We start from the raw sequence: 27,500 nt of genomic DNA, 5'->3' as shown, positions 1-27,500 counted from the left end.
AATCTACACAACTTCCATATCCACTCGACAACAATCTCACACCCATACCTAAGCATTTCACCACACACTCCATCAATTCCTGGGGCCTTTCCCAACTTAATCTTCTTCATCGCTTCCACTACTTCCGCCCTACTGATCTCTTCCTTCCTCCTCTCATCTTTTCTTCTCCCACCCATTCCCCAACCACTTATACTCGCACTGCTCTCACTCTCTACATTCAACAAATCGTCAAAGTGCTCTTTCCATCTCCTCAATTTCTCTCTCTTCTCCACCAACAATCTATTATTCCTATCTTTCACTCCCCTACTATTTCCCCTTCCACACTGCCTTACTTTCATTACCTCCTTCCAAAATTAGCAGATGGAAAAACAGAAGTATATATATTAATATTGCTTAGTTATTAAAGATATGCTCTCATCCTCAGGCTCGTCACCTGGAGCAAATGGCAACTCACGTCAGTGCCGCCAACCCTCCGTATGACGCAAAGCCAAACGCACCAAAACATTAGCCTTTCAGCAGATATTTTCACCAAATTTCAGGACACGACTTTTGTCTTTCATTGTACTTCCAGCAGCGGCCGAGTGCTGGGTGATTCCACTCCAACACTTGGAAGCGAATACACTTCCATCCCCCATCCATAATCCCCCCCACATCTTACCCCCACTCTCCCACTGTCTCCTACCCCTCATCACTCCCCCACTGTCTGCTATCCCTCACCCCCCCATCCCTCATCTCCCATCTCTCACCCTTTGAATTCCCTCCACACATCCCTACATGTCCCACCCTCACTCACCCCCACCACCACCAACCAGTGCTCCCTCATACAAGTCCATTTCACTGAAAGCATGTGCGTCGAATGTTACCGAGCGGGATTTTCACATCAGGCGTGATACTGACAAACTCGAATGATAATGATGAGGGTCCTTGCAGTTTTGTGTAATGTGAAGGACCACATAAGGGTAGAAAAGTAATCTGTAACTAAATATGACGGCAATCTGAGGGGGAAAGATTGTTTAGATGCGAAAGATTATGATTTATTTGCAGCCTCAACATTCACAAACACATTATTAATGTATTTTTTGACATTTTTGACACAGTGTAGAAAACCACTCTTTTTTGTGAATGTTAGGACTACAGTTGAATATGTACCAAAGGACTTTACTGTGAATAGGTGCTGTTTCAGACACTTCCATTTGGGAGTGAAAGTTGGCCTATGAATGACGGAGAACTCTCGAGGGTTCAGGCTCCAAAGATGAACATTCTCAGAAAAGGCCCCAGCATAAGCAGGTTGGATGACTTTAGTAACGGTGAAATTTTTGAGAACCCTGGAAGGCAAGAAATAGTTCTAGGAGTAAAATGTGGCTTTGATATGTGGATAAAGAAGAATACATGGAGATGGTGTGGACATATTCAAAGACTGCACACAGATGAAGTGCCAAAGAAAGTCCGTGAAAATGAGACAGAGTACTGCTGGAAGACGAAGACCATATTGTGTTATGGAAGAATAGAGAAGAGTATAAGGAAAAAAGACAAGGAAAAGGATGAGAGATAACTGAGAGAATAAGCAAAGCATATTCTCTAATTGCTGTTTCCCAGTTTAGGGGCTCTAAGATCGTGAATGCAGGGTTTCTGAGATCATGATGACCATGATTTTCGTGTGGGGTTGTAGCGATGATGATGAGGAGGAGGACGACGACGACGACAATCATAACAACGACAGTGTTGTTAATGCTTGGTATATTTTCTTTATGAAATCACAGACTCTGAGCACACACACTCTGGTTAGCTTACCCCAAGAGCCAAGGTGTGGTGAAGAGGAGGAGTTCGGGCACGATGAAAAGGGTGAAGCCTTGCGTAATGTCCAACATGAAAGTCCGAAAGATTACTCGAGAGAGAACAACGGTGGGCGATGCTTGTGAGGCAGTGACCAGCGTAGTCAAATTTGGGTCTGGCATTTTGACGTCCCAGTTTTTATGATCACTGCTTTCAGTAACTGGCCGCCCATTTGTGCTGTCACCAGTAATACCAGTCTTCTCACTGCTAAAGAGGAAAATAAGCTTAGTACAGGCAAGATATGTACAATACATCACAATATTTTCTATGCATCTGGTGTTGTAAAATGGGGGAGGGGGGAACCAGCAAAGAAGTATTATAAATAATAATGACATGTTAAAGTCAATTTTTCTCAGATTATTATAGACTTATTACCCTGATTATTGTGACAAAAAATAATAAAAAGGGCAGTTTGTGATGAGCTTCCGATACCTTATCACACGAACAGTACTTCCCAATAATAAATGAGGTGGGTAACATCCTGAATTTGGAACAGGAAATTATAACGGCAAAACTGTCAATTGAGAGTACATGGATCTGGCCATAATTCCATTAACTCGCATGCAGACTTTTGAATCTTATAATAATAATCTCTTATAAGTTGGATTTTTTTTTCATATGATTTTTCAAAAGGTAATACCGGTACTATCACATCTTTTAAGCCATACTTTTCCTGCTGCCACACATTATAATTCACGTTAATTACCTCTCTACCTGTACTCTTATATTTATAGGCATCTTGAAGATACGAATCTTCAGTTGTCCCCTCATGACAAAAACTTCATCGGGGTGGAGGTTTAAAATTGTACAAAAATTTCACTTACCCCCAAAGGTCCTATCCTGCCTACTAGGGCGGTCCCGGGGGTCCCATCCTGCCTAAAACATGGTCGGAGTGGAGGTCTACCTCTGTATATAATATAATTTTTCTAGGTTAATAAACCTCCCATATACACCACTAACCTCCCACCTACACAAAACGGGACCCCCATCACATGGTCTGAGTGCAGAAGGAAATCTTTGCTGGTCTCATTATACCCAAAACCTAATTAGGGCAGAGGTCTACTCTGTTCAAAGTTTCGATATCTTAGGCAAACAAGTCTCGGACACCAAGAACACACACACACACACACACACACACACACACACACACACACACACACACACACACACACAGTCTGGCCACACTGTGAGGTGGTACCTGTACTACCACCCCGCGGCCAGGTTGTGTTAGGAAGAATCCTGCCACCACATTCACTGCTTGTCGTAAAAGGCGACTAAAAGGGACAGGGTGAGGGGACTAGGGACCCCCTCCTCTGTATTTTTATTTCCTACAGTGAGACAGGGGGAAGTAGGGGTAGGTAGCCCCGGCCAGGGAAGCACTACCGCCAAGGTTATGGAAGGCTCAAGGAATAGCCTGGATTCCATTTTCTCTCCTAGGCCTTGGTAGCTGGTTACACATCTTTCTGCCTCACACACCGAAGGGCATCAGGCTGCCCTCTTTACACAACACACACATCCACAGTATATTACATTACCTTAAACCAGCTATCCTCTCTCAAAAAAACACCGATCTTGTCATTACATATCATACTCATTCCACAACACATCACTGTTCTCCCCCCCATAAAAAGAACCATGGCTGCTGCTATACTGGGAATCAGTGCGATGGTTTCTCGGGTGACCACCACCGGCAGGGCTGGGTTGTCTGCACAGGGCCCTCCCGGTCGTCATCAAGCGACTGTGCAGCCTCCAGTGTTGCGGCGCCCTAAATCTGCTCGTCAGTGCAGTAAAATTTTCTTTTGCAATATTAGGGGACTTCACTCCAGCATCAACTCTGTTCAAAATTTCCTCCAGTTTGAATCCCCTGATCTGCTATTTCTGACAGAGACTCAAGTAAGCTCCACCTCTGATATAGCTAGATTTAATTTTCCTGGTTATATCTTGATTCAAAATTTCAGACCCAAAGGAGGTGTATGTTGCCTTGCTAAATCAGAAATTGCCCTGGAGGAGATTACTAAATTTATTTGTCCTTTTTTCGACTATTCCATACACAAATTAAATTCTTTTGGTAAAATTAAGTATTTCTGTTGTGTTTATCGTTCCCCTAATGCCCCTTCAGAGCCGAGTTTATTTGACTCTCTGTCTTCACAACTAAGTGTCTTCAACATTAATACTGCTTCAGAAATTACTATTCTGGGTGATTTTAATGTCCATAATGTCGAATGGCACACTTATTCACCCAGAACTGATGACTCTGGTCTTGAATGTAAGCTATTTGCAGACTCATTTAATCTCACCCAGTTAGTCAGTCAACCCACCCGTGTACCAGACAACCCCGATCAAAATCCCCACCTATTGGACATGTTTCTAACAACCAATTCAGATAATTATAATGTCGAAGTGAAGTCCCTCCTTGGATCCTCGGATCATTGTCTGACTCAAGCCACCAGTTTCACACCTACCACACCCTCCTGCTCTGAACCTGTCGTGATGACTAAATGGCACTACGAAAGGACAGACTGGGAGAGACTTCAAAATTTTCTCCTGGATGTTCCTTGGACTTCCTTTTTCTCCCATGCTGCAAATCCCACATTGGGCAACATACAGGATTTCATTAAAGTCGGCATGGAAACATTCATTCCCCATCATAGATACAGAAAAAGATGTAATTCTCCTAAATGGTTTGACCACAATTGTGCTAGAGTAACAGAACATAAAACAATAACCTATAACACTTATACAATGACCAAAACCAAAGAAGCCTTTAACTATTATAAAAATATTAGAAACCATGCCAAAACTATTATCAATCTTTCTAAATCAAACTTTCTACACAGACAAGCTAACAAACTACTAAACAATCCATATTATAACAAAATATTCTGGTCAACCCTTAATTCATTTACAACTAACTTCACTACCACCTCTTCCATTCCACCGTTACAGTCCCCCAATGGAAATCTACAGTCACGGCGCACGAGTCAGGTTGTCATTATCGTACCCTGGCAACCTACCATTCAAAAGTGCGTCCGATTTCGTATCATATTATACACGAATTATATTATTATGCACGAATATATTATACATGAATATTATTATACACGAACGTATTATACACGAATCACATGCATCTCATATTATACACGAAATCAGACGCACTTTTGAATGGTACATTGCCAGGGCACGATAATAACAATCTCAGATTCGCACGCCGCAACTATATAAGTGACCCACGCGGAAAAGCCAACCTTCTTGTTGACATTTTTTCAACAAACTCAACTCTAAATTCAGAAAATCATAATATTCCTGTACTTGATTTTGATTCCCCTCAAATACCTCCTTTCATGATTCACACCAGACACGTACAAGCCGTATTACAGAATCTATCAGCAGACAAAGCCACTGGTGCAGATGAAATTCCTTCAATAGTACTTAAAAATTGCTCCTCAGTGTTGTCTCCTGTATAAGAAAAATTATTCCGCTTATGCATCAGTACCTCAATTTTTCCAGCCCCTTGGAAAGAAGCAAATATCAATCCTGTTCCTAAAAATGGGGCAACGTCTGATCCATCAAACTATAGACCAATTGCAATAACTTCCGTTCTCTGTAAAGTTTTTGAGACACTAATTAACAAACACAGAGTCAAACATCTAGAAATCAATAAATTGATCAATGGTCGGCAGTATGGATTTAGACAGGAACGTTCAACTGTAGATATTCTTTGCCTTCTTACCCATCAGATTAACAAAACAATAGACCAACATGGTGAAATACACACAGTAGCACTTGATATTTCAAAAGCATCTGACAGAGTATGGCACCAGACCTTATTGTCTAAGATGTCACAATATGGCCTTGCATCACTGGTTCCTCTAATTTCTTCTTACTTTCATAGTAGAAAAATACGGGTCATGGTAGATGGAATTTATTCTCAGTTTCATTCCATAAATGCTGGCGTGCTTCAGGGATTAGTTTTGGCCCCAATCCTCTTTCTCATACATATAAATGACCTCCTATCTGTCACGCACAACCCAGTACACTCTTATGCTGATGACTCGACCCTTCATAGTTCTTTCACATTTAGTACCTCCTTTACATAATTTGGTATTATAAATTCCCAATAAACACAGCAATTCCTTTGAACCAGGACCTTTCTAAAATTAATCAATGGGGACAAAAAAATCTGGTCTCATTTAATGCTCAGAAAACTAAATACATTAATTTCTCCAATAGAAAGAATCCCTCAGACTCTCAAATAATTCTAAATGATGTCAGTTTTCCCATATCCACTACAGTTGATATCTTAGGTATTACTCTAAACCGCAACCTAGGCTGGACAGCTTACGTTAAATCCTTGCTAAAAATGCTTCTAAAAAACTGGGACATATGAACAGAGTTCGTGAGTTCTTCACTGACGAGCAGATGGCCACAATATACAAGTCATGTGTGTTCTCAGATCGAATACTGTTCACCACTGTGGAGTGGATGTAGAGCGGTTGCATTGAGGCAGTTGGACAAATTTCAAAATAAAGCCATTAGATTAATCAATAATCCTGCCATAATTCAGGACCTTCCTCCGTCATTAGTACGTAAAGATGTTGCTTCTTTAGCACTATTTTATCGATATTTTTACCGTAAGTGCTCTAACGAACTAGCTTCAATTGTGCCTCCCCTTCACATTTTCTCCCGAAATACTCGGGCAGCTGGGAGCGCCCATGAACTCACACTCTCTCCCCCACAATGCAGAACCTCTGCTTATCAAAATTCATTTATCCCAAGAACTACTACTCTCTAGAATTCGTTTCCTGGGAGTTGCTTCCCACATACATTTAATCCTTTCAATTTTAATTCCAATTGTTATAAGTATTTTATGTATGGAGGATGCCTTTAGGCACATGGACTTTTTTTTTCCTTTGTTTTTCCTTCCTCCATTCATTATCAAAAAAAAAAAAAAAGACGGGGAAGGGGGATTGAGTTATCCCCAAACTCTGAAGACTGGGTCTATGAATGTGCGTGGATGTTGTGCAATTGAGGGTAAAAGGGAGGAGACGGGGAAAATAACTGTGAGAGGAAAATTGGATGTGTTAGCTTTGCGTGAAACAATGATTAAAGGGAAAGGTGTGTCTAAGTTTGGAAGTGTGACTGGAAGGAAGAGCGAGAGAAGGAGTGGCCTTGTTAGTGAGCCCGGAAGTGCAACAGTGTGTGATTGAATGGAAGGAGGTGTCATCGAGACTGATGTGGGTGAATGCGAAATTTGAACGTGAGTTTTGGGTATTTGTGAGTGCATCTGGGCCTGGTAGTGAAAGGGTTGAAGAAGAGAGGGAGTCTTTCTGGAATGACGTTGATGAGTGTCTGCAGAGTTTTGGTGCAAATGTGAATGTGGTAATGATGGGAGATCTGAATGCTAGAGTGGGAAATATAGCAGTTGAAGGTGTCTGGCATGCATGGTGTGCCCATAAGAAACGATTAAGGGGAAAGAATGATAGGGATGTTTAATGTGCGAAGATGGTGATTGGAAATACATTGTCTGAGAAAAGAGATATTTATAAGTATACGTGGGTGAGACAGGAGGGTGGAAGGGTTGTTGACAAAGCATTGATGGACTATGTGACTGTGTCCAGGAATGTAAGAGGAAGATTGTTGGATGTGAGAGTTTTGAGAGGAGAGGGTGGAGTAATGTCTGACCACTACCTGGTGGAGGGAAATTTTAGAGTAGGTATGAGGTGGGTGAGAGCGAGGAGAATTGGGTGTTGCAGGGAGGTTTTGAAAGTCAGTGAGTTGGAAAAATGAGAGAAAATGATGGAGTATCAGAAGTTGAAAGATGAGTGGGACACAGTGAAAGATCAGGAAAATGGCGGTGTGGAGGAGGAATGGCATTTGTGTAAGAGAGCTGTGGTGGGGTATACGGAAGAGGTGTGTGGTGTGAGACGAGAGGGTAGTGGTGTAAGAAAGGCAAGTGAACGGCGTTGCGAAGAAGTGAGTATGGCTGTAGTTGAGAAGAGCCATGCATATGAAGTGTGGCTGCAGAGGAAGGATGAGGTGTCATATGAGAGGTACTGTAAGGAAAAGAGGAATACGGCGAGAAGGTCTGAGCGTGATGCTAAAGTCCCAGTAGATGAGAGGTGGGTAGGCGGTTGACTGAGAATGATCAACAGAATAAGAAAATGTTTTGGAAAGAGGTGAAGAGAATGTGAGGCGGAGAGTCTGACAAGGAAGAGCGAGTAAAAGCAGAGGATGGATGGATGTTAACTGAGGTGGATCTAGTGAGGAAGAGATGGGCAGAGTATTTTGTTAAATGCAGAGGAGGAATGGGAGGCTGAGAGTGTGGCAGATGGAAGGGTGCAAGGAATAAATGTGTTGGGAGAGTTGAATGATTCATGAATCATGATGGAGGAAGTGCAGGAGGCAGTAAAGGAAATGAAAGCAGGGAACGCTGCAGCAGATATGGACGGGTGTGCTGTGGAATGTGTTTTAGGTGGTGGAGCGACTATTGTTGAGTGGTTAGTAAGACTGCTGAATGTGTGTTTTGTGAGTGGTATGCCGATTGACTGGGCAAGCGCGTGTGTGGTTCCGTAGTATAAATGTAAGGGTGCTAAGTATGAATGTACTAATTTTAGGGGTGTTAGTCTGTTGAGTGTTGTAGGTAGATGTATGGTAGAATGTTGATTAAGAGGGAGAGAGGGGGGGTACAGAGGGAGTGATTCGTGATGAGCAGTGTGGCTTTAGGAGAGGGAGGGATGCGTGGATCAGGTGTTTGCTGTGAGACAGGTGTGTGAAAAGTATTTGGCAAAACGTAACAATGTGTTTGGGGCGTTCATGGACATAGAGAAAGCGTATGATAGAACAGATTGGGTGGCTTTGCGGATTGTTTTGAGTTTGTAAGGAGTTGAAGGTAGGTTGTTAGAAGGGGTGAAAAAGTACTTTTTTATAAATAATACAGTGTGTGTAAGAATGGGAAATACTGTGAGTGATTAGTCCCCCGTGAGAATGTGGCTGCAGCAGGGATGTGCGAAGTCGCCTTGGTTTGATTTTTTAATATTTATATGGATGGTGTTGTAAGGAAGGTGAATGTTAATGCTGATGGTAAAGCATGGAATCTTATCAACTGGTGTTTGTGGAAGATACAGCATTGGTGGATGATTTAGAGCAGAGATTGAGACAATTGGTAGAGGAGTTTGGAAGGGTGTGTGAAAGGAGGAAATTGAGAGTAAATGAGAATATGAGAAAAGTGGTGAAATATACGAGGTTGGTAGATGGTAGGAGGATGAATATAGTTTTGAATGGTGAGTTGCTTGAGGAGGTAGCGTGTTTTAAGTATTTCGGGTCATGTGTTGCTGTGGATGGAAGAATAGATGTAGAGGTGACGTTTAGAATGCATGAAGTAGGAAAGGTGCTGGGAGGAATGAAAAGTGTTTAGATATCGTTCGCTTAGAATGGATGTAAAGAGAAGGCTATATGAGCGTGTAGTGGTACCGACTGCATTGTATGGGGCTGAAACATGGAATATGGGTTTAGCAGAGAGGAAAAGTTTGAATGTAATGGAGATGAGGTGTCTGAGGAGTATGTGTGGAGTGACGTGTATGGATTGATTAGAAATGAAGTGCAAAGGAGAATTGGAGTTATGTGGGAGATGGCTGATCGAGCTGAGCAGAGAGTGTTGCGATGGTTTGGGCATATGGAGAGAATGGATGAAGAGCGATTGACGAAAAAGATAACTGGATCGGATGTAAGAGGTGTAAGACTGAGCGGAAGATCATGAATAGGATGGATGAACAGTGTGAAGAGAGCGTTAGATGCGATAGGAATATCTGTAGAGCAAGGAAGAGTGGCTGGGCATGATAGGGATGACTGGAGAGAAATTGTGAATGAGTAAATGGAGTTGCAGCCTCGAGGGGATAATCTCCCGCATTTGATCTGATCAGATGATCAGGTCAGGAGCGGGTAGGGGGATGGATCCATTATGTTGTGACAGGGGTAAACCAGCTCTGCTGTCGGGCCCTGATGTGGATGTCGGTGACTGCACTGCGCAGTTGACCCTCGTGCAGTGTGGTACGATGGGGATCTGTCCCTTCTCCCATTGGGGCCAAGATACGAGTAAGCGTGTGTGTGTGTGTGAATGAGCAAATTGAGTGTGTGTGTTGTCCTGTATCGGCTACTCCTCTTTTTTGGGGGGAAGGAGCCTAGGTATACAGATAGAGATTTTTTTTTTTTTTTAATTATCTGTTAATGCTTCCTCAGGAAAAAATTGCGGGATTAACTAATAGCTTTTCCATTGCAAAATGTTTGCAAAAATGATTATCTTTGTTTCCATATTGTTATTGAGCCCACAATGTTCAGTGTTGACAAAGAAGGACGAAAAAATTATTTTCGCATATTATCGCGCGTCTCATTTTCCGACGTTTTCGCGTCGAAATGTGGCTCACGGCTCGCTCTCTAAACGACACTTGCCACAGAGCCGCTAGTTTCAAGGTTTTTGTCGCTAGACTTGAAATCGCTTGTCTAAAAAACGTTAGTTGCGGGGCCCTACTTATAACATGTATATAGAAGTATATATATATATATATATATATATATATATATATATATATATATATATATATATATATATATATATATATATATATATAGAAACATTGAGCAGAAATGAAATAATGCAGAAGCAGCACTTGCACTGAACCTCGTTTCCGTACTAAGATATCCACCCAGGCTATATATATATATATATATATATATATATATATATATATATATATATATATATATATATATATATATATTGCCAGACGCCTCAATCCTGTTTGGGGTGGCCACAAACAAATCGCCTCCAAGTCGCCCTGTCCCCCGCCATTTCACTGCCCTGCTCCCAACTCACACCTCCCTCTCTCATATACCTCTCCACCCCATCCCTCCATCTCATCCTCGGCCTCCTCCTCCCTCTTCTCCCCTCCACCTCACTCACATACACTCTCTTCGTCAGTCTTTCACCCTCCATCCTCTCCACATGGCCAAACCACCTCAGTGTGTTCCTCATAACGCTTCCTATCACATCCACATCCACACCACAACGCTCCTTTATATCCTCATTCGTCAGCCTGTCTCTCCATGTGACTCCACAGGCTCCTCTTAAATAACTCATTTCCACTGCTCTCACTCTTGACTTGTGTCCTTCCAACAATGTCCAAGCTTCACTTCCGTACGTTAGAGTTGGTATCACAATACTGTCATGTAGTATCTTTTTCACTTCCATGCTCACTTCCCTGTTTCTTATCACTGCTTTCAAAGAACCAGCAACCTTTCTTCCCTGCTGTACCCTTTCAAACACTTCACCCTCCAAACCTCCATCTTTACTCATCACACTACCCAAGTACTTAAACGTACTCACATTTTCCAATTCCTCACCATCCAACATCGGTGTACATTCACTAACTTCACCTCTCTCAAAGACCATCACTTTACTCTTCCCTACATTCACCTTTAGATTCCGTTTCTTACACACTCTCTCAAACTCATCCACCAAGCCTTGCAGCTCCCCTTCGTCTTCACTCAACAACACAGTATCATCTGCAAACAACAGTACAGGGAGTTTCCAAACACTATCCTCTCTCACGAGGGCCACTCCAACATCCACTACCCTACCTTGTACCTCTTTTATTACCCCATCCATGTACAGATTGAACAACCATGGAGACATGACACATCCCTGTTTCAACCCAACTTTCAAAGAGAAAAATTCACTTAGTTCACCATCCACACGCACTGCAGCCTTCGCACCATCGTACATACTCTTCACAGCATTCAACAACTTCCCATCTACTCCATATATTCTTAACACTTTCCACAATCCTTGTCTATCCACCCTGTCATATGCTTTCTCCAAATCCATGAAAGCCGCATACAACTTCATTCCCTTCTCTAGAAACTTTTCCACTAAAGATCTAAGAATGAATATATGATCTACACAACCTCTTCCCTTCCTAAAGCCTCCCTGTTCTTCTCCAACTAATTTCTCTGTTCTTTCTCTAACTCTGTCTATAAGTATCCTACCATACACTTTTCCTATTATACTAAGAAGACAAATGCCCCTATGATTACCACACACTTCTTTTTCCCCCTTTCCCTTGTACAAGGGAATAATTACACCTGACTTCCAATCCTCCGGGACTCTACCTTCCTCCCAGGCCAATCTGCACATCTTCCACATCCATTCTACTACTATCTCTCCCCCATGCTTCAGCATTTCACCACACACTCCATCAATTCCTGGGGCTTTCCCCGATTTAACTTTCTTCAATGCTTCCACAACTTCTATCCTACTGATTTCTTCCTGTCTTCTCACCTCCCTCCTTCTCCCAGCCATTCCCCAGCCACTTATACTCGCATTACTTCCATCCTCTACGTTCAACAATTCCTTAAAGTGTTCTCTCCATCTGTTCACTTTTTCTCCCTTGTCCACTAGTAATCTACCATTTTTATCTTTCACTCCCCTGGTAACTTCACTTCCACCCTTTCTTACTCTTTTCACTTCTCTCCAGAACATTTTCTTACAGTCCCTCCACTTTACACTCAAATTCCTTCCAAATTCCTCATCTACTCTCTTCTTACTCTCTCTTACTAATCTTTTCACCTCTCTCTTTCTTTCTGCATATAACTCTCTCTTCCGCCTCTCAACTTCTTCCACGCCCCTACTTCTCATCCATTCATTGTATGCTTTCTTCTTTTGTGCCACAGCCTGTTTCACCTCTTCAGTCCACCACGCTGTTCCTTGCACCCTCCTCCGTCTTCTCTTCCTTCCACACACCACATCACATGCTGCACATATTTCTTCTGTAAATATCTTACACATACCTTCCACGTCTCCCATCTGCTCCAATTCATATTTGCCCAATCGTTCCTCCACTTCTCTCTTATACTCTGCCTTTTTCTCATCCTCTTGTAACCTTTCCACTCTCCTTCCAACTACTCCTTCCTCTCGTCTTTCCCTTCTTCTATTCCTCCATCTTAATTGCATTCTAATTCTGGCCACCACCAAGTAGTGGTCAGAAAGTCCACTCCCCCAACCTTTATACACTCTTGCATCCTTTACACATCTTCGCATCCTTTCATCCACACACACATAATCAATCATTGCCTTCCTTTCATTCAGTTCACCACCCACCCTTCTCATCACTCGCCATGTATACCTGTGGCTCATTTTATGCCTGAAGAGGGTATTGGCTATCACCAACCCCCTCCCAGCACAAATGTCCACTAACGCACTCCCATTCTCATCTATCTCAGCAGGCACACGCCACTCACCAACTATTCCATCCATCTTCACATTCCCAACTTTACCATTCATATCACCAATCAAAAACACTCTCTCATTCCTTCCAAACTTTTCCATGCACACTTCCACATTTGTCCAGAACTCTTCCCTCACTCTTCTAGCACGATCTTGCGTTGGCGCATACACACACACAATCGCCCACATTTGTATTCCAACTTTCAACTTTACCCACACAATCCTTGACCCAACTGATCCATACTGTCTTATGCTCTTCTTCCATCTTTTACTCACAACTATACATACTCCTTTCTTTGCCCTCTCATTCTCACCTACTCCTGCACATATACCCCATCCATACTCCCATTCTCTCACACTTTCTCCTCTCCATTTTGTTTCAGTTATTCCACATACATCCACTTTCGCACCCTCAAGCACCTGGACAATCTCTCTCTCTTTCACCTCATCAATCGCTCCTCTTACATTCCATGTACTCATTACCAAGTCCTTTGTCCGGTCCTGGGTCGTCATCGTTTGGTCAGTCCTTGTCCGAGGCTTCTTGTTTGTTTTTTTAGTTAGTTGTTTTCCGGGGAGGGGCACTAACCCTCCGCCAACCCTTTTAGTCGCCTTTTACGACAAGCAGGGATACTGGGGGAGTATTCTTGAAAAAAAACCCTACCCCCATATATATATGTATATATGTATATATATATATATATAGCCTGGGTGGATATTTTAGTACGGAAACGAGGTTCAGTGCAAGTGCTGCTTCTGCATTATTTCATTTCTGCTCAATGTTTTCGATGCGTCGATCTACACTACCATACGTTGGTATTCATTCAGACTTCTGAGTAGCTGTCAAAATGTCAGTGTACTTGGTAACGTTTCGTTGCTTTCTGGGAATATCTTCAGACCAGTCTGGTGGCGAGTGGAGAGAGACCTTATTATAAAGCCCACAACTTAACTGGTCTGCCAAGAGCTTGTGATGGTGGTGTGCGGCTATCTCATTGGTGGAATGAGATGGCCCACTGATGTTTGTGATCTTTTGCATGTTGGAAGGGTTTGTGAATCATCTGGTTGTGAGATGATTGCAGGTTTCAGTTCGAAAATGTAAAGTGATTCCCGAAACATGAGCCTACGTGGGTCTATTTCGTGGTCAATTATTTCAGTACATTTTTGGAGGTGCTGACGAATGAGGGAGGTGTTATGACTAGTTCTGTAGTGATTTTTTTATCGATTCATTCTGCAGTTGACATGTAAGATGCCTCAACAATTAGTCCTCGTCATATCTACGTAGGTATGAGGCCAATAATCCTAACATGTTGAAGTATGTTGGCAGATGACGTGGTGTCTTGCGTGGGCATACTTTTCACGGTAGGTCGGTTCTTGAGTGGTAGATGAAAGGTTTTGAAGGTCTTGTATAATGTGACAAACGCGATGCTTCTGTTTGGATCTGTACATTGGATATTTTAATGAATGATGTTTTTTCGTTATTCACTTGTCAGTTTTACACTGTGTAGACATGTAATTTCGCTTGTAGAAAGTGATTTTCCGTTATCGAGAGAAGGAGCGCTGTAGCTTGAGTACCATTTGTTAACAGCATTCTTCACTACATCTTCTAAGACCCTATTCCATTATCAGCAGTCGAAAAGAACTTGCGTAAGTCTTTTCAACTCTGAATGAACACTACTCCATGAAGAACAGTGGGTGAGGGCATGGCCGACGAAGGCTCAGTATGGTGGAGAGTAACTATCTGTGCGGGCATTCATTTTTCATGTTGAGACATGGTCTTTTACCGCCCCATCCCGACATTTTCTGGAAAGTGGTACGCCCCAGTCCCGACATTTTTGGACCTTTTTTTTTTTGGCTCAAACATCCACTTTTGGTGAGAAACATCGAAAATTCATAGAGAAATCGCTCACCTGAGGTTTAAAATACTCGATCCAGGTAGGAGTACCTCCTTACCTTACAGGGTTTTCTATCAGGCTGGCTGCAAAGAAAACGAGTTCTATGGGAGATAACTATTCCACACCACTCATAAACGGTATTTATTTATTTATTTGGTACGAATTTATATGTAGTATGAGAGTATATTGGTTTTCAATCGGTAATATAGGCATTATAATCATTGTTTCACTCACTAACTCATCACCATTCCTGACCTTTTTTTGCCACATTACCTGATCATCATTTCTGACTGTTTCTTCCTCTAATGTTTGTCTTCCACATTGTCATCGATTGGGGAATCACTCTGGCCCTGAATTTCGTACCGTGGCATAACATGGCTTTACTGGCGAGGTCACTGATAACAGGTGAATTGCTAAGAAAAGGTCATGCAGGGGGGGGAGGAGGTCATGCTGGGTAAGGCATTGTCCCTGCCTGGCATCTTGAAGAGGAAGGTGTCCCGTGTATACGTGCCAAAAATCACTTGCGAAAATTGAAAATTGTGCAATTTAGGGACCTTGCAATGTTGCCGCGTTAATTTACGTCTCTGGGATATGAGTGCACTTTATGTGAGGACGTGAATTCACGTCTCCGGGACGGGGCGGGTTAAATGGTTTTACTTAGACTGCAATTGTGAATCCAGAGTCTCGGGCGGTCACTAGGACATTGAGAAAGGGAAGGTGGCCTTAGGAAGACTGTTCGAAAGTGAAATTTAGGCCACAGGCATTGATAAAACACTGTCTAAGGACTTGAAATACTTGGATGTCCTTTACCGTAACGAAAATGTTGTCGACATCGGTGCAGTTGACTGAAGAACAGTTGTTAGTCAATATAGTGACCTCGATTGTACCCACAAAAAAGTTTGCAAAGAGGACTCAAAGATGGCCGCCCATGAGCTCACCATGTATCTGGAGAAACATCTTTTCACAGGGGCAAATGAAGAGGGCCTCTATAGCACAAAGTTCCAACAGAATGCTGAGGCTGGTTTATGGCATGCAGGGAGGTGTAGTTTCTTCACACCTATCTCGGTTGAGGATGAATTTAATCGATCCGTCCACGGGTACATTGGTAAAAAGGCTTTCGAAGAAGCGATGATGTGGTCCTCTGCAAGCCTGGATCTTTCAGAATCTCGTGGAACTGGCTAGCTGATGTCAGGCAGCAGTCAGTAGGTACATAGAGTGTGAGTATTTCGAACTTCTTTGGTATGAAGTAGAAAGCATTCGGGATCTGCGAGATAATTTAGTGAAGGGGGTAGCCAGGCTATCGTGTCTTGATACCATATATATAGTCAAGGATATTCAAGGGAATATTCAACTGTCAATTTAGGAAAGTGCAGGCCGTTTGTAGTGGCATTGATAGCTTCAGTCTCAACTTTGATCTCTTTCTTAATTTCTTTCATGAGGTTGCAATTAATCTTGGTGAACTTGAAGGTATCAGAGAGGATGTTATCCATTTTTTTGTAGGTTTCGAAATGGTAACAAAAGCTGCAGGCTTCTACTGTGTATCTGGACAAAAATCAATGTAGTTTTGCCCGACGCATCGAAAGCAATGACCAGAAATGAAATGATGCAGAAACAGCAGTTGCATTCAACCTCATTTTCACACAAGATAATATCTTACCAAGTTATAGAAATACAAAACTCTATGACGACGACACCAGCAACACTGAGATTACTTGCAAGTTCAGGAAAGAACATGTGGAACGCCAACTGCAAGAGAAGCAGTAGCTTGTCACACAACGTAAAGATTTCCTTCATAAAATTCGAGGAAGGTGGAATGAAACCGATATCCCCGAAAATATACAAAAATCCGCTGAATATGAGTTACACGTACTCCAGCAGCAACACCGTCAAGGTTTGGAAGCTAGAAACATTGCCAAGCCTTTCAGGGTGCAGGACCACAATATTAAACTCCCTCAACTTACGACAGGATTTATTAACCTTGTCCCCAGCTTGAAATGACGTTTTAACAAGAAGAAATACTAAATGTGGGACTCAACTGCCACCTCATGACTAAACACCGACCCCACTGTAAGAGGCTCGAGATTGAAATCCTCCTAGACCATATTCAGAATTGGTGAGGGAAGGAAAAATCAAACTACAAGACAGCTCCGAGCCTTCCTTATCACTGAAACTTCTACGACAAGGGAGTCCTTCCAATGCAACCTCGTGCACAAACGACACTTGCAAGCATGAATTTATGAGGACATCGTCGTCAGGAAAGCAGACAATACCGCAGCTTGTTACCATTTCGAAACAGGACTATCGACAAAAAATGGATAACATCCTCTCTGACACCTCCAAGGTGACCAGGTTTAATCGCAATGGAAGAAATTAAGAAAGAAGTCAACATTCTGGTTGAAGCTATCAGCGTCATTATAAAACGGCCTCCAATTCCCTAAATTGACAGGTGAATATTCTCTTCGGTATGCATATGGCAACGTCAAAACACACAAGCAAGGCTACACAATGTCCTATTGTCTCGCAGATCCTGACCGCTGCCTACTCCATAGCAAAGAAACAGAACGAAATACTCACACCCCACATATCTCTGACTACTGCGTGACATCAGCTAGCCAGTTCCTTGATATTCTGAAGGACGCACACCCTGCAGAAGACCAGATCATCGCTTCTTCGAAAGCCTTTTAACCAACGAACTCGTGGACTGAACAATACAATTCATCCTCGACCGAGATAGGTGTGAAGAAACTGCACCTCTCAGCATGCCAGAAACCAGCCTCCGCACCCTGTTGGAACTTTGTGCTAAAAAAGGCCCCCTTTCATCTACCCCTGTGAAAATGTTTCTCCAGATAAATGGTGTGCCCATGGGTACCCCTCTATCAGTACTCTTTAAAAACTTTTTTGTGGGTACAGTCGAGGCCACGGTATTAACTAACAACCGTCCTTCATCTGTTGCCCTTATGTCGACGACATTTTCGTCACGGTAAAAAACATTCAAGAATTTCAGATCCTCAGACAGTCTCTTTGACGCCTTCTGCCTAAATTTCACTTTCAACGAGTCTACTTGAGACCGCATCCACTTCCTCGATGTCTTAGTGACCATTCGCGACTCTTGAATCACAATTGCAGTCTAAGTAAAATCATGTAGTAAAGGACTATGTCTCAACACCAAAAGTGAATGCCCTCACCTATAATTACACTCAACCATTAGTGCCTACGTCCGACATGCCCTCACCCACTGTTCTCCTCGGAGCAGTGTTCATTCAGTGTTGGAAAGACGAAAGTTCTCGTCAGCAATGGATATCGTAAGAGCGACGTGGAGGACGTAGTGAAGAATAAAGTTAACAAATGATGCTCAAGCTACAGCTCCCCTTCTCTCAACAACAAAAAAATCACTTTGTACTACCAAAGTTACATATCTATAGAGTACATAACGGATGAGACAATAATGAAAAATATCATTCCTAAAAGTGTCAGAATCTCCCAGATCCTACCAAAAGCATCACGCTAATCACATACTACAAGTCCTGCAAAACCTCTCATCTACTACTCAAGAACAAACCTACGGTGAAAAGTTCGACCATGCAAGAAGACCACGTCATCTACCGACATATTTGCCCAAACGGTGACTGTGGGCCTCATACCTACGTAGATATGACAAGGACTAAATTGTCGAGGCGTCTTACATGTCACCTGCAGAATGGATCGATAAAAAATCACTACAGAACTAGTCATAACACCTCCCACATCCGTCAGCACCTCCAAAAATGTACTGAAATAATTGACCACGAAATAGACCCACGTAGACTCATGTTTCTGGAAGCACTTTACATTATCGACCTGAAGCCTGCAGTCAGTTCACAAGTAGAAGATTTACAGATCCTTCTGACCTGTGAAAGATCATAAACATCAGTGAGCTAACTCTGCACAAAACTCGGAAATCGCGACATACAGAAATGTACGATTTTATTTTCCGATCAAAACTGGTTGTAGTGGGCTCAATAACGTGTGGAAATGAAGATAATGATTACTGCAAATAAAATATAATGGAAAGGCTATTAGTTGGTCCCGCAAATTTTCGGCAAACACTTGTAAAAAAAAATGGTCAAGCTGTTTATATGTGTCTCTCAGTGCATTTGTTCATTTTTGTCATGAGAAGGGTAATACATATCGACCCAATTTTTGCTTTAGGTCGGGGTAGGTCCACAGAGTGTCAGAAGAATAGCAAAGAAAAATTGCCAATCAAGCATGATAGGAAGGCGCGAAATTGTTGGAAATCGTAGCAAGGGAAAATGTCTGTGCATTTGTTCGTTAATTTCACGGGAGTGACAATAGATATCGACTTAATTCTTTTTTCTATTAGGTCTGGATAAGTCCAATAGGCGTCAGAAAAAAAATGGTGATATCATGCGACGCGACGACGCGAAAACGTCGGAAAATGAGACGCACGATAATATGCGAAAATATTTTTTTCCGTCTTTCTTTGTCAGCACTGAACATTGTCGGCTCAATAACAATATGGAAACAAAGATAATCATTTTTGCAAACATTTTGCAATGGAAAAGCTATTAGTTAATCCCGCAAATTTTTTTCTAAGGAAGAAGTAACAAATAAATAATAAATAAATATATTAAAAAAAAAAATCTCTATCTATATACCTAGGCTCCTTCCCCCAAAGAAAGAGGAGTAGCCGATACAGGACAACACACGCCCAATTTGCTCATTCACACACACACACACACACACACACACACACACACACACACACACACACACACACTTACTCGTATCTTGACCCCAATGACCCCAGTAAGCATGCACACTCCCAACTCCCAACTTTTTCTTTCAATAAACTGCATTCTAAGCATTTAATGATGACTTTTTATTGCTTTGTCCTGTTAATTATAATAAGTATATAAAATGTGACTGTTTAGTGGATAAAAATAGACATTGATGAAAAAAAATAGTCGAACTTTCTAATGTTCCAGTCTGTTATTATTTTTCGCTATATAAAGTTTGCCACCAAACTAGCGGTTTCACGACTAGCGAGGTTTCATCAGTCTCCTGAGATCGCTAGTGGCAAGGCCCTACTGTTAAGTATATATATATATGAGAACATTTTAAAACTGCTCGAAAACATATAAGAAGAGGGAACTGCTACTGTTAAATTACATAAGGACTTGGAAAAATTTAAGATTGAGAAGGGCGTTTGTCAGGGAGAATAAATTTCACCAAAGTTCTTTACAGCATGCCTAGGAAGTATTTTCAGAAAGCTGGACTGGGAAAACAAAGAAGTGACCATACATGGAGAAAAACTAAACCATTTAAAATTTGCAGATGACATTGTCCTAATCTCGGAAACAGCAAAGGCATTGCAAGAAATGTTGAATGACCTGAACAGAGAAAGTCTCAAAGTAGGGCTAAACATGAACCGGAGGAAAACTAATGTTTAATCCACAAACACGAAAGAGCGTCATCAGCATAAGTGAAGAAATTCTTGAAGAAGTTGAGAAGTACAACTTCTTGGGGCAAATACTAAAATGAACGAAAGATCATTATAACAAAATAAAAAGACGCATTACAATTGGATTGAAAGCTCTCGGTAAACATAGATACATTATGAAAAGTAGCTTCCCAGTTTGAATGAAACGAAAAGTATATGACGATTGTATAATTTCAGCTATGACGTATGGTTGTGAGACCTGGAAACTGACAAAATCAATGGAAAATAAATTAATCGTTCTCAGACAGCAATGGAAAGTTCAGTCTTGGGAATATCTTTAAGAGACAGGAAAAGATCAACTTGGGTGAGAGAGAAGACTAAAGTCAAAGCTATTATAGAAGTTATAAAATAACAGAATTAGAGGTGGGCAGGCCATATAGCAAGAATAAGGGACAACCGGTGGTGCAAGAGGTTCAATGACGACACCAAGAGATTGAAAGCGTAGCAGAAAAGCCAGACAGGAGGTGGAGAGACGAGGCAGAGAAATTTGCAGGGAAAACGTGGCAAAGACTGGCTCAGTCAAGGAATTTGTGGAAAAGGTTTGGGGAGGCCTTTGTTCAGCAGTGGACTTGTAATGGTTAATGATGATGATGATGATGATGATTTTATATATATATATATATATATATATATATATATATATATATATATATATATATATATATATCATCACCATCATCCGGACCTCCCTTCCCACCCAAGGGCAGAGTGAGGAGTAGCAATGTCCAGACAGCCCAAATTTGCCCAATCCAATGGGCCACGCTTCCATTCATTCATCATTCAAGCCCCCGGAATCCTGGTTCTATCAGATACACCAAAAACATTCACCACATTCTGTTGCTTCACATAAATGTATCCGATTGAGTCTATCTGGACGCTGCCACGTTAAAAAGGGGTGCCAAAAATCCCTGATCGTGCACTTCTCACAACATTCATCCAGATAGCTCGATCTCTTGTCAGTTCCCTAGCCTAACTGACTTCCAAACCTCTCCTCTTCAGACAGTCATCCACCATATCTCTCCACCTTCTCCTTGGCCTATCTCGCCTCCTCCCTCCTTGAAATTCACTCAGATATACCTTTTTCACCACTCTATTGTTATCCATTCTCTCCACATGACCATACCACCTCAGTAAACTCTCTTCGATTCTGGTGTCCACTGACTTCCTCACTCCACATCTTTCAAGAATCACATTATTTCGTATCCTATCCACCCCTTGTACTCAACATTCATTCCTCAACAGTCTCATCTCTACTGCTCTTACTTTTGACTTTTCTTTTTCATGCCACACCATAGTCTCACATCCATATGTTAAAGTTGGCACTAACACACCTTCATGTAAGCCTCGTGCAACTGCAACACTCAAGCCTCTGTTTCTTATCAAGGCTTTCATTGCACCAGCTACTCTTCTACCTTGTGTCACTCTACTTTCTACTTCTTTTGCACATTGTCCTTTCTTTCCTATCACTGTACCCAGGTATCTGAACTCTCTCACCAATTCCAGTCTCTCTCTATTCACTGTGACATTGCACTGGGAGTCAACTTCTCTCTCAGTAGCCATCACTTTACTCTTTTCTACATTTACTCTCAAGGCACGATGCTCACAGACATCAGCAAAACTCTGCACTAGTCTACCAAGTTCTTGTCCGGTACTTGCAAGCTGTACCGCATCATCAGGATACAACAAATTTGAGATATTCTATCCATCATAATTCATTACCAACGCCATCCCTCTCTCCATTACTCGTGGTTTTACTTCTCTCATCACCCCATCCATATATACAGTATATTGAACAACCATGGGGACATCACACAACCTTGTCGCACGCCCACACCGATCGTGAACCATGTACTTAGATGCCCATTGACCCTTACACATGGGCTTCACTACCATCATAAAAACTCATGACGGCAACTAGCAGCTTACCATTTACACCGTACATGCGCAAAACTTTCCACAATCCTTCTCTGTCCACTCTGTTGTATGCTTTTTTCAGATCCATGAATGCCATAAACACCTTATAGTCCTTCTCACAAGTCTTCTCTGCCATCTGTCTCACTGCAAATATTTGAATCCACACATCCTCTGTCACTCCTACAGCCACCCTGTTCATCACTCAGTAGGAATTCTGATATCTTTCATACTTTCTCTATAATAATTCTTCCATACACCTTCCCTACCACACTCAATAAACTTATGTCACAATAATTCTTGCACTCACTTCGCTCACCTTTGTTTTTGTATAATCACAGCCTCTTTCCACTCTGCAAGCACAGTTTCACTCATACATGCCTGCTTACATATCTCCAACAAGCACCTCATTCCACTCTCTCCACTACACTTAATCATCTCTGCATACACCTAATCAACACCAGCTGCATTCCTATTCTTTAACTGTTTCACAGCACTCTTCATCTGTGCGAGTGTCACGTCTCCTGACACTGCATTCCTTCTCTGCACACCTCCCAAACCAATCATGTTTACAGCCGCTCTGCTGTCTCTATTCCCATTCATCAGGCTTTCAAAATATTCTTTCCATCTGGTCATTACTTCATCCCCATGGATTAATAATCTGCCACCTACAACCTTCACAGCATCACATTTCTTTCCGCTTTCAATTCTAAAGCGCACCTCATTCCAGATTATCTTCCAATTTTCAAAGAACTTTGCATTAATTTTTCTTCCTTGATCATCACTTACCTCCTTCTTTATCCTCTTCTCTAGTCTCTTAACGTGCATCATGCTTTCAATATATTCAATTATTTCAACTGAACCCGATAAGGGGTGGCCGCAAACAAATCTCCTCCATGTCGCCCTGTCCCCTCGCCCATTTCACTGCCATGCTCCCCCCTCACCCCCCCCCTCTCTCATATACCTCTCCACTCTATCCCTCAATCTCATCCTTGGCCTCCCCCTCCCTTTCCCCCCTTCACCTCATTCACATACACTCTCCTCGTCAGTCTCTCGCTCTTCATCCTCTCCACATGGCCAAACCACCTCAGTGTGTTTCTCCTAACGTTTCCTATCACATCTACACCCACATCACAACTCTCCTTCACTTTCTTATTTGTCAGTCTGTCTTTCCATGTGACTCCACATGCGCCTCTCAAATAACTCCTTTCCACTGCTCTCACTCTTGACTTGTGTCCCTCCAACAAGGTCCAGACTTCACTTCCATACGTTAAAGCTGGTATCACAGTACTGTCATGCAGTAACTTTTTTTCACTTCCATGTTCACTTCCCTGTTTCTTATCACTGCATTCAAGGAACCAGCAACCTTTCTTCCTTGGTGTACCCTTTCAAGCACTTCACCCTCTAAACTTCCATCCTTACTCATCACACTACCCAAGTACTTAAACACACTCACATTTTTTATTTCCTCCTCACCCAATCTCACTGTACAGTCACTGACTTCATTTCTCCCGAAGACCATAACTTTACTCTTCCCTACATTTGTCAGGACTCCATATTATAATAATAAAACTCATAGATAGATAGATAGAAGCACCAGCCAGGGTGTGAGAATAGGAAGTGTGTCAGCGAGAATCGACCAAAAGGAAATGAGTTCAGCAAAGACTTAATCAACAGTATGCCAGTGGGCACCGGAAGCACTACATTCACACAGACACACACAAGCTTCTAAAACCCAAACCAATGGGTTATACACGTGACACAAAGCCCTCCTAGAGAAGTCAGGAAGGAGTAGAGAGTCAAAAAGAGGTTAGTCATAGAAGCGAAAGGTCGTGGAGAGAGGAAATAAGAAGGGGGGTCCAACGAGACAGTAAATTACGTTCCTGTGTAATACATACTCTGCTCAACTCAGACTTTCCCTGAAGATAATAAATCAAGATCAACTCCCTGTATTCATCTTTAACTTCTCCTGCCTTCGACTAGCACAATAACTTTAACCAAATCTCATGATTTACATATTACAAGACCAAAGAGTCACACATTCACCTTTAGATTCCGCGTCTTACACACTCTCCCAAACTCATCCACCAAGCCTTGCAGCTTCCCTTCGTCTTCACTTAACAACACAGTATCATCTGCAAACAATAGTACAGGGAGTTTCCAAACGCTGCCCTCTCTCAGTAGGGCAGCTCCAACATTCACTACCCTACCTTGTATCTCTTTTATAACCCCATCCATACACAGTACATATTGAACAACCACGGATACATGACACATCCCTGTTTCAATCGAACCTCCAAACCGAAAACTTCACTCAGTTCACTATCCACACGCACTGCAGCCTCAGCACCCTCACAGATACTCGTCACTGTATCCAACAACTTCCCATTTACTCCATAAATTCTTAATACTTTCCAAAATCCTTGTCTATCCACGCTGTCATATGCTTTCTCCAAATCCATGAAGGCCGCATACAACTGCTTTCCATTCTCTAGAAACTTTTCCACTAATGACCTAAGAATGAATATCTGATATACACAACCTCTTCCATTCCTAAAACCTCCCTGTTCTTCTCCAACTAATTCCTCTGTTATTTCGTTACCCTTGTCAACAGGTAGCCTACCATATACAGTTCCTATTACACTAAGGCCTGTCTCTGGCCTGTCTCTTTTTAGGAACTAAAAAACAGAGGAGGGGGTCCCTAGTCCCCTCACCCCGCCCCTTTTAGTCGCCTTTTACGACACGCAGGGAATACGGTGGCAGTATTCTTCCTAACACAACCCGGCCGCAGAGTAGTAGCACCACCCCATAGTGCGGCCAGGTTGTGTCTCCCCCGCCACAGGGGGATGAGTAAATGGAGAGTGAGTCGTCCTGTCTCAGCTACCTCCCTTTCCTTGGGGGAAGCAGCCTAGGTATATAGATAGATAGATAGATTACACTAAGAAGACAAATGCCCCAGTGATTACCACACACTTCTTTTTCCCTTTTTCCTTTGTACAGAGGAATAATTATACCTACCTTCTAATCCTCTGTTACTCTACCATCCTCCCAGGCCAATCTGCACATCTTCCACATCCATTTTACTACTATCTCTCCCCCATGCTTCACCATTTCACCGCACACTCCATCAGTTCCTAGGGCTTTCCACATTTTGACTTTCTTCATTGCTTTCACAACGTCCATCCTAACTGATTCCTTTCTCTCTTCTCACATCCATCCATCTCCCAGCCATTCCCCAGCCACTTATACTCACATTACTTTCATTCTCTTTGTTTAACAAGTCCTTAAATTGTTCTCTCCATCTGTTCCCTTTTTCTCCCTTCTCCACCAGCAATCTACCATTTTTATCTTTCAGCCACCGACTAACTTCTTTGACACCCTGTCTATCTCTCTTTACCTCTTTCCAAAACATTTTCTAACATTCTCTCCACTTTACACTCAAATTCCTTCCAAATTCCTCATCCACTCTCTTCTTGCTCTCTCTTACTAGTCTTTTCACCTCTTTCTCTTCCTCTCTACATATAACTCTCTCTTCCGGGTCTCAATTTCTTGCACGTCATCTTTCTCATCCACTCACTATACACTTTCTTCTTTTGTGTCACAGCGTGTCTCACCTTTTCATTCCACCATGCTGTTCCCTGCAGCCCCTTTCATCTTCTCTTCACCTCACACACCACCTCACATGCTGCACAGATTTCTTCCGTGAATATCTTGCACACACCTACCACGTACCCCCTGCTCCAAACCATATTTAACCAATCTCTCCTTCACTTCTCTCTTATATTCTGCCTTTTTTCCATCCTCTTGTCACCTTTCCACCCTCCCTGTATGAACTACTTCCTCCTGTCCTTTCCTTCTTCTATTCCTCCATTTCATTTGAACCTTGATTCTCCCCACCACCAAGTGGTGGTCATAAACTGTACTCCCCCAACTTCTATATGCTCTTGCATCCATTACACACCTTCTAATCCTATCATCCATACACACACACACACACACACACACACACACACACACACACACACACACACACACACACACACACACACACACACACACACACACACACACACACACACACACACACACACACACACACACACACACACACAGTGTAATCAATCATTGCCTTCCGTTCATTCAGTTCACCACATACCCTTCTCATCACTCGCCATGTATACCATTGGATCATTTTGTGCCTGAAGAGGGTATTGGCTATCACCAACCCTCTCCAGGTACAAATGTCCACTAGAGCACTGCCATTCTCATCAGGCACACCCCATTCACCAACTACTCCATCCACTACTTTTCCATTCATACCTACAATCAAAAACACTTCCTCATTCCTTTTAAACTTTTCCATGCACACTTCCACATTTGTCCAGAACTCTTCTTTCACTCTGCTTGCACGATCTTGCGTTGGCGCAAACAAACACAATTTGTAGTCCAACTTTCAATCTTACCCACACAATCCTTGAGCCAACTGATCCATACTCTCTGATATTCTCCTTCCATCTGTTACTCACAGCAATACACACTCCTTTTGCCCTCTCAATCTCACCTACTCCCGCTCATATACCCCATCCATACTCCCATTCTCTCACACTCCCACCTCTCCATTTAGTTTCAGTTGATCCACATACATCCACTATTGCACCTTCAAGCACCTGGACAATCTCTCTCTCACCTCATGGTTTGCACCCCTTAAATTCCATGTCTCAATCCGTACCTTGTCCTTTGTTCGGTCCTTAGTCGTCATCTTTTGGTCAGTCCTGGTCCGAGGTTTCTTTTTCGTATCTTTAATTAATTGTTTCCCGTGAAGGGACACTAACCCTCCTCCAACCCACTTGTTGTCACCTACTGTAGGTATCACGTGTTGGTTGGTTATAAAATTACCACCCAGCGTTGTAAATGATTTCCTGGTTTACAGGAAATCATTTGGCTTACCACTCAGTGTAGAGCTACCTTAAAAACAGAATACCTCTACACTAAGTGGGTGGATGATGGGTACCCCCACCTACCACACACACACACACACACACACACACACACACACACACACACACACACACACACACACACACAC

The 27,500-nt window shown here is 42.4% G+C and overlaps 1 protein-coding gene across 1 annotated transcript in view; it reads right to left on the bottom strand.

The window, feature by feature from the left end:
- Positions 1-27,500, bottom strand: part of LOC145413230 (multidrug resistance-associated protein 1-like) — a 682,216-nt gene that overhangs the window by 616,760 nt on the left and 37,956 nt on the right. The window contains exon 4 of the mRNA XM_080282961.1: positions 1,792-2,040. Coding sequence (XP_080139087.1) covers positions 1,792-2,040 — 249 coding nt within the window. The remainder of the gene's footprint in view (positions 1-1,791; positions 2,041-27,500) is intronic.

This window comes from Coenobita brevimanus, chromosome 95 (assembly GCF_032717465.1).
Source record: "Coenobita brevimanus isolate Jiangsu-jjx chromosome 95, ASM3271746v2, whole genome shotgun sequence".
NCBI classification, from domain to species: domain Eukaryota; kingdom Metazoa; phylum Arthropoda; class Malacostraca; order Decapoda; family Coenobitidae; genus Coenobita; species Coenobita brevimanus.
This window is presented reverse-complemented; position numbering and strand designations above follow the sequence as displayed.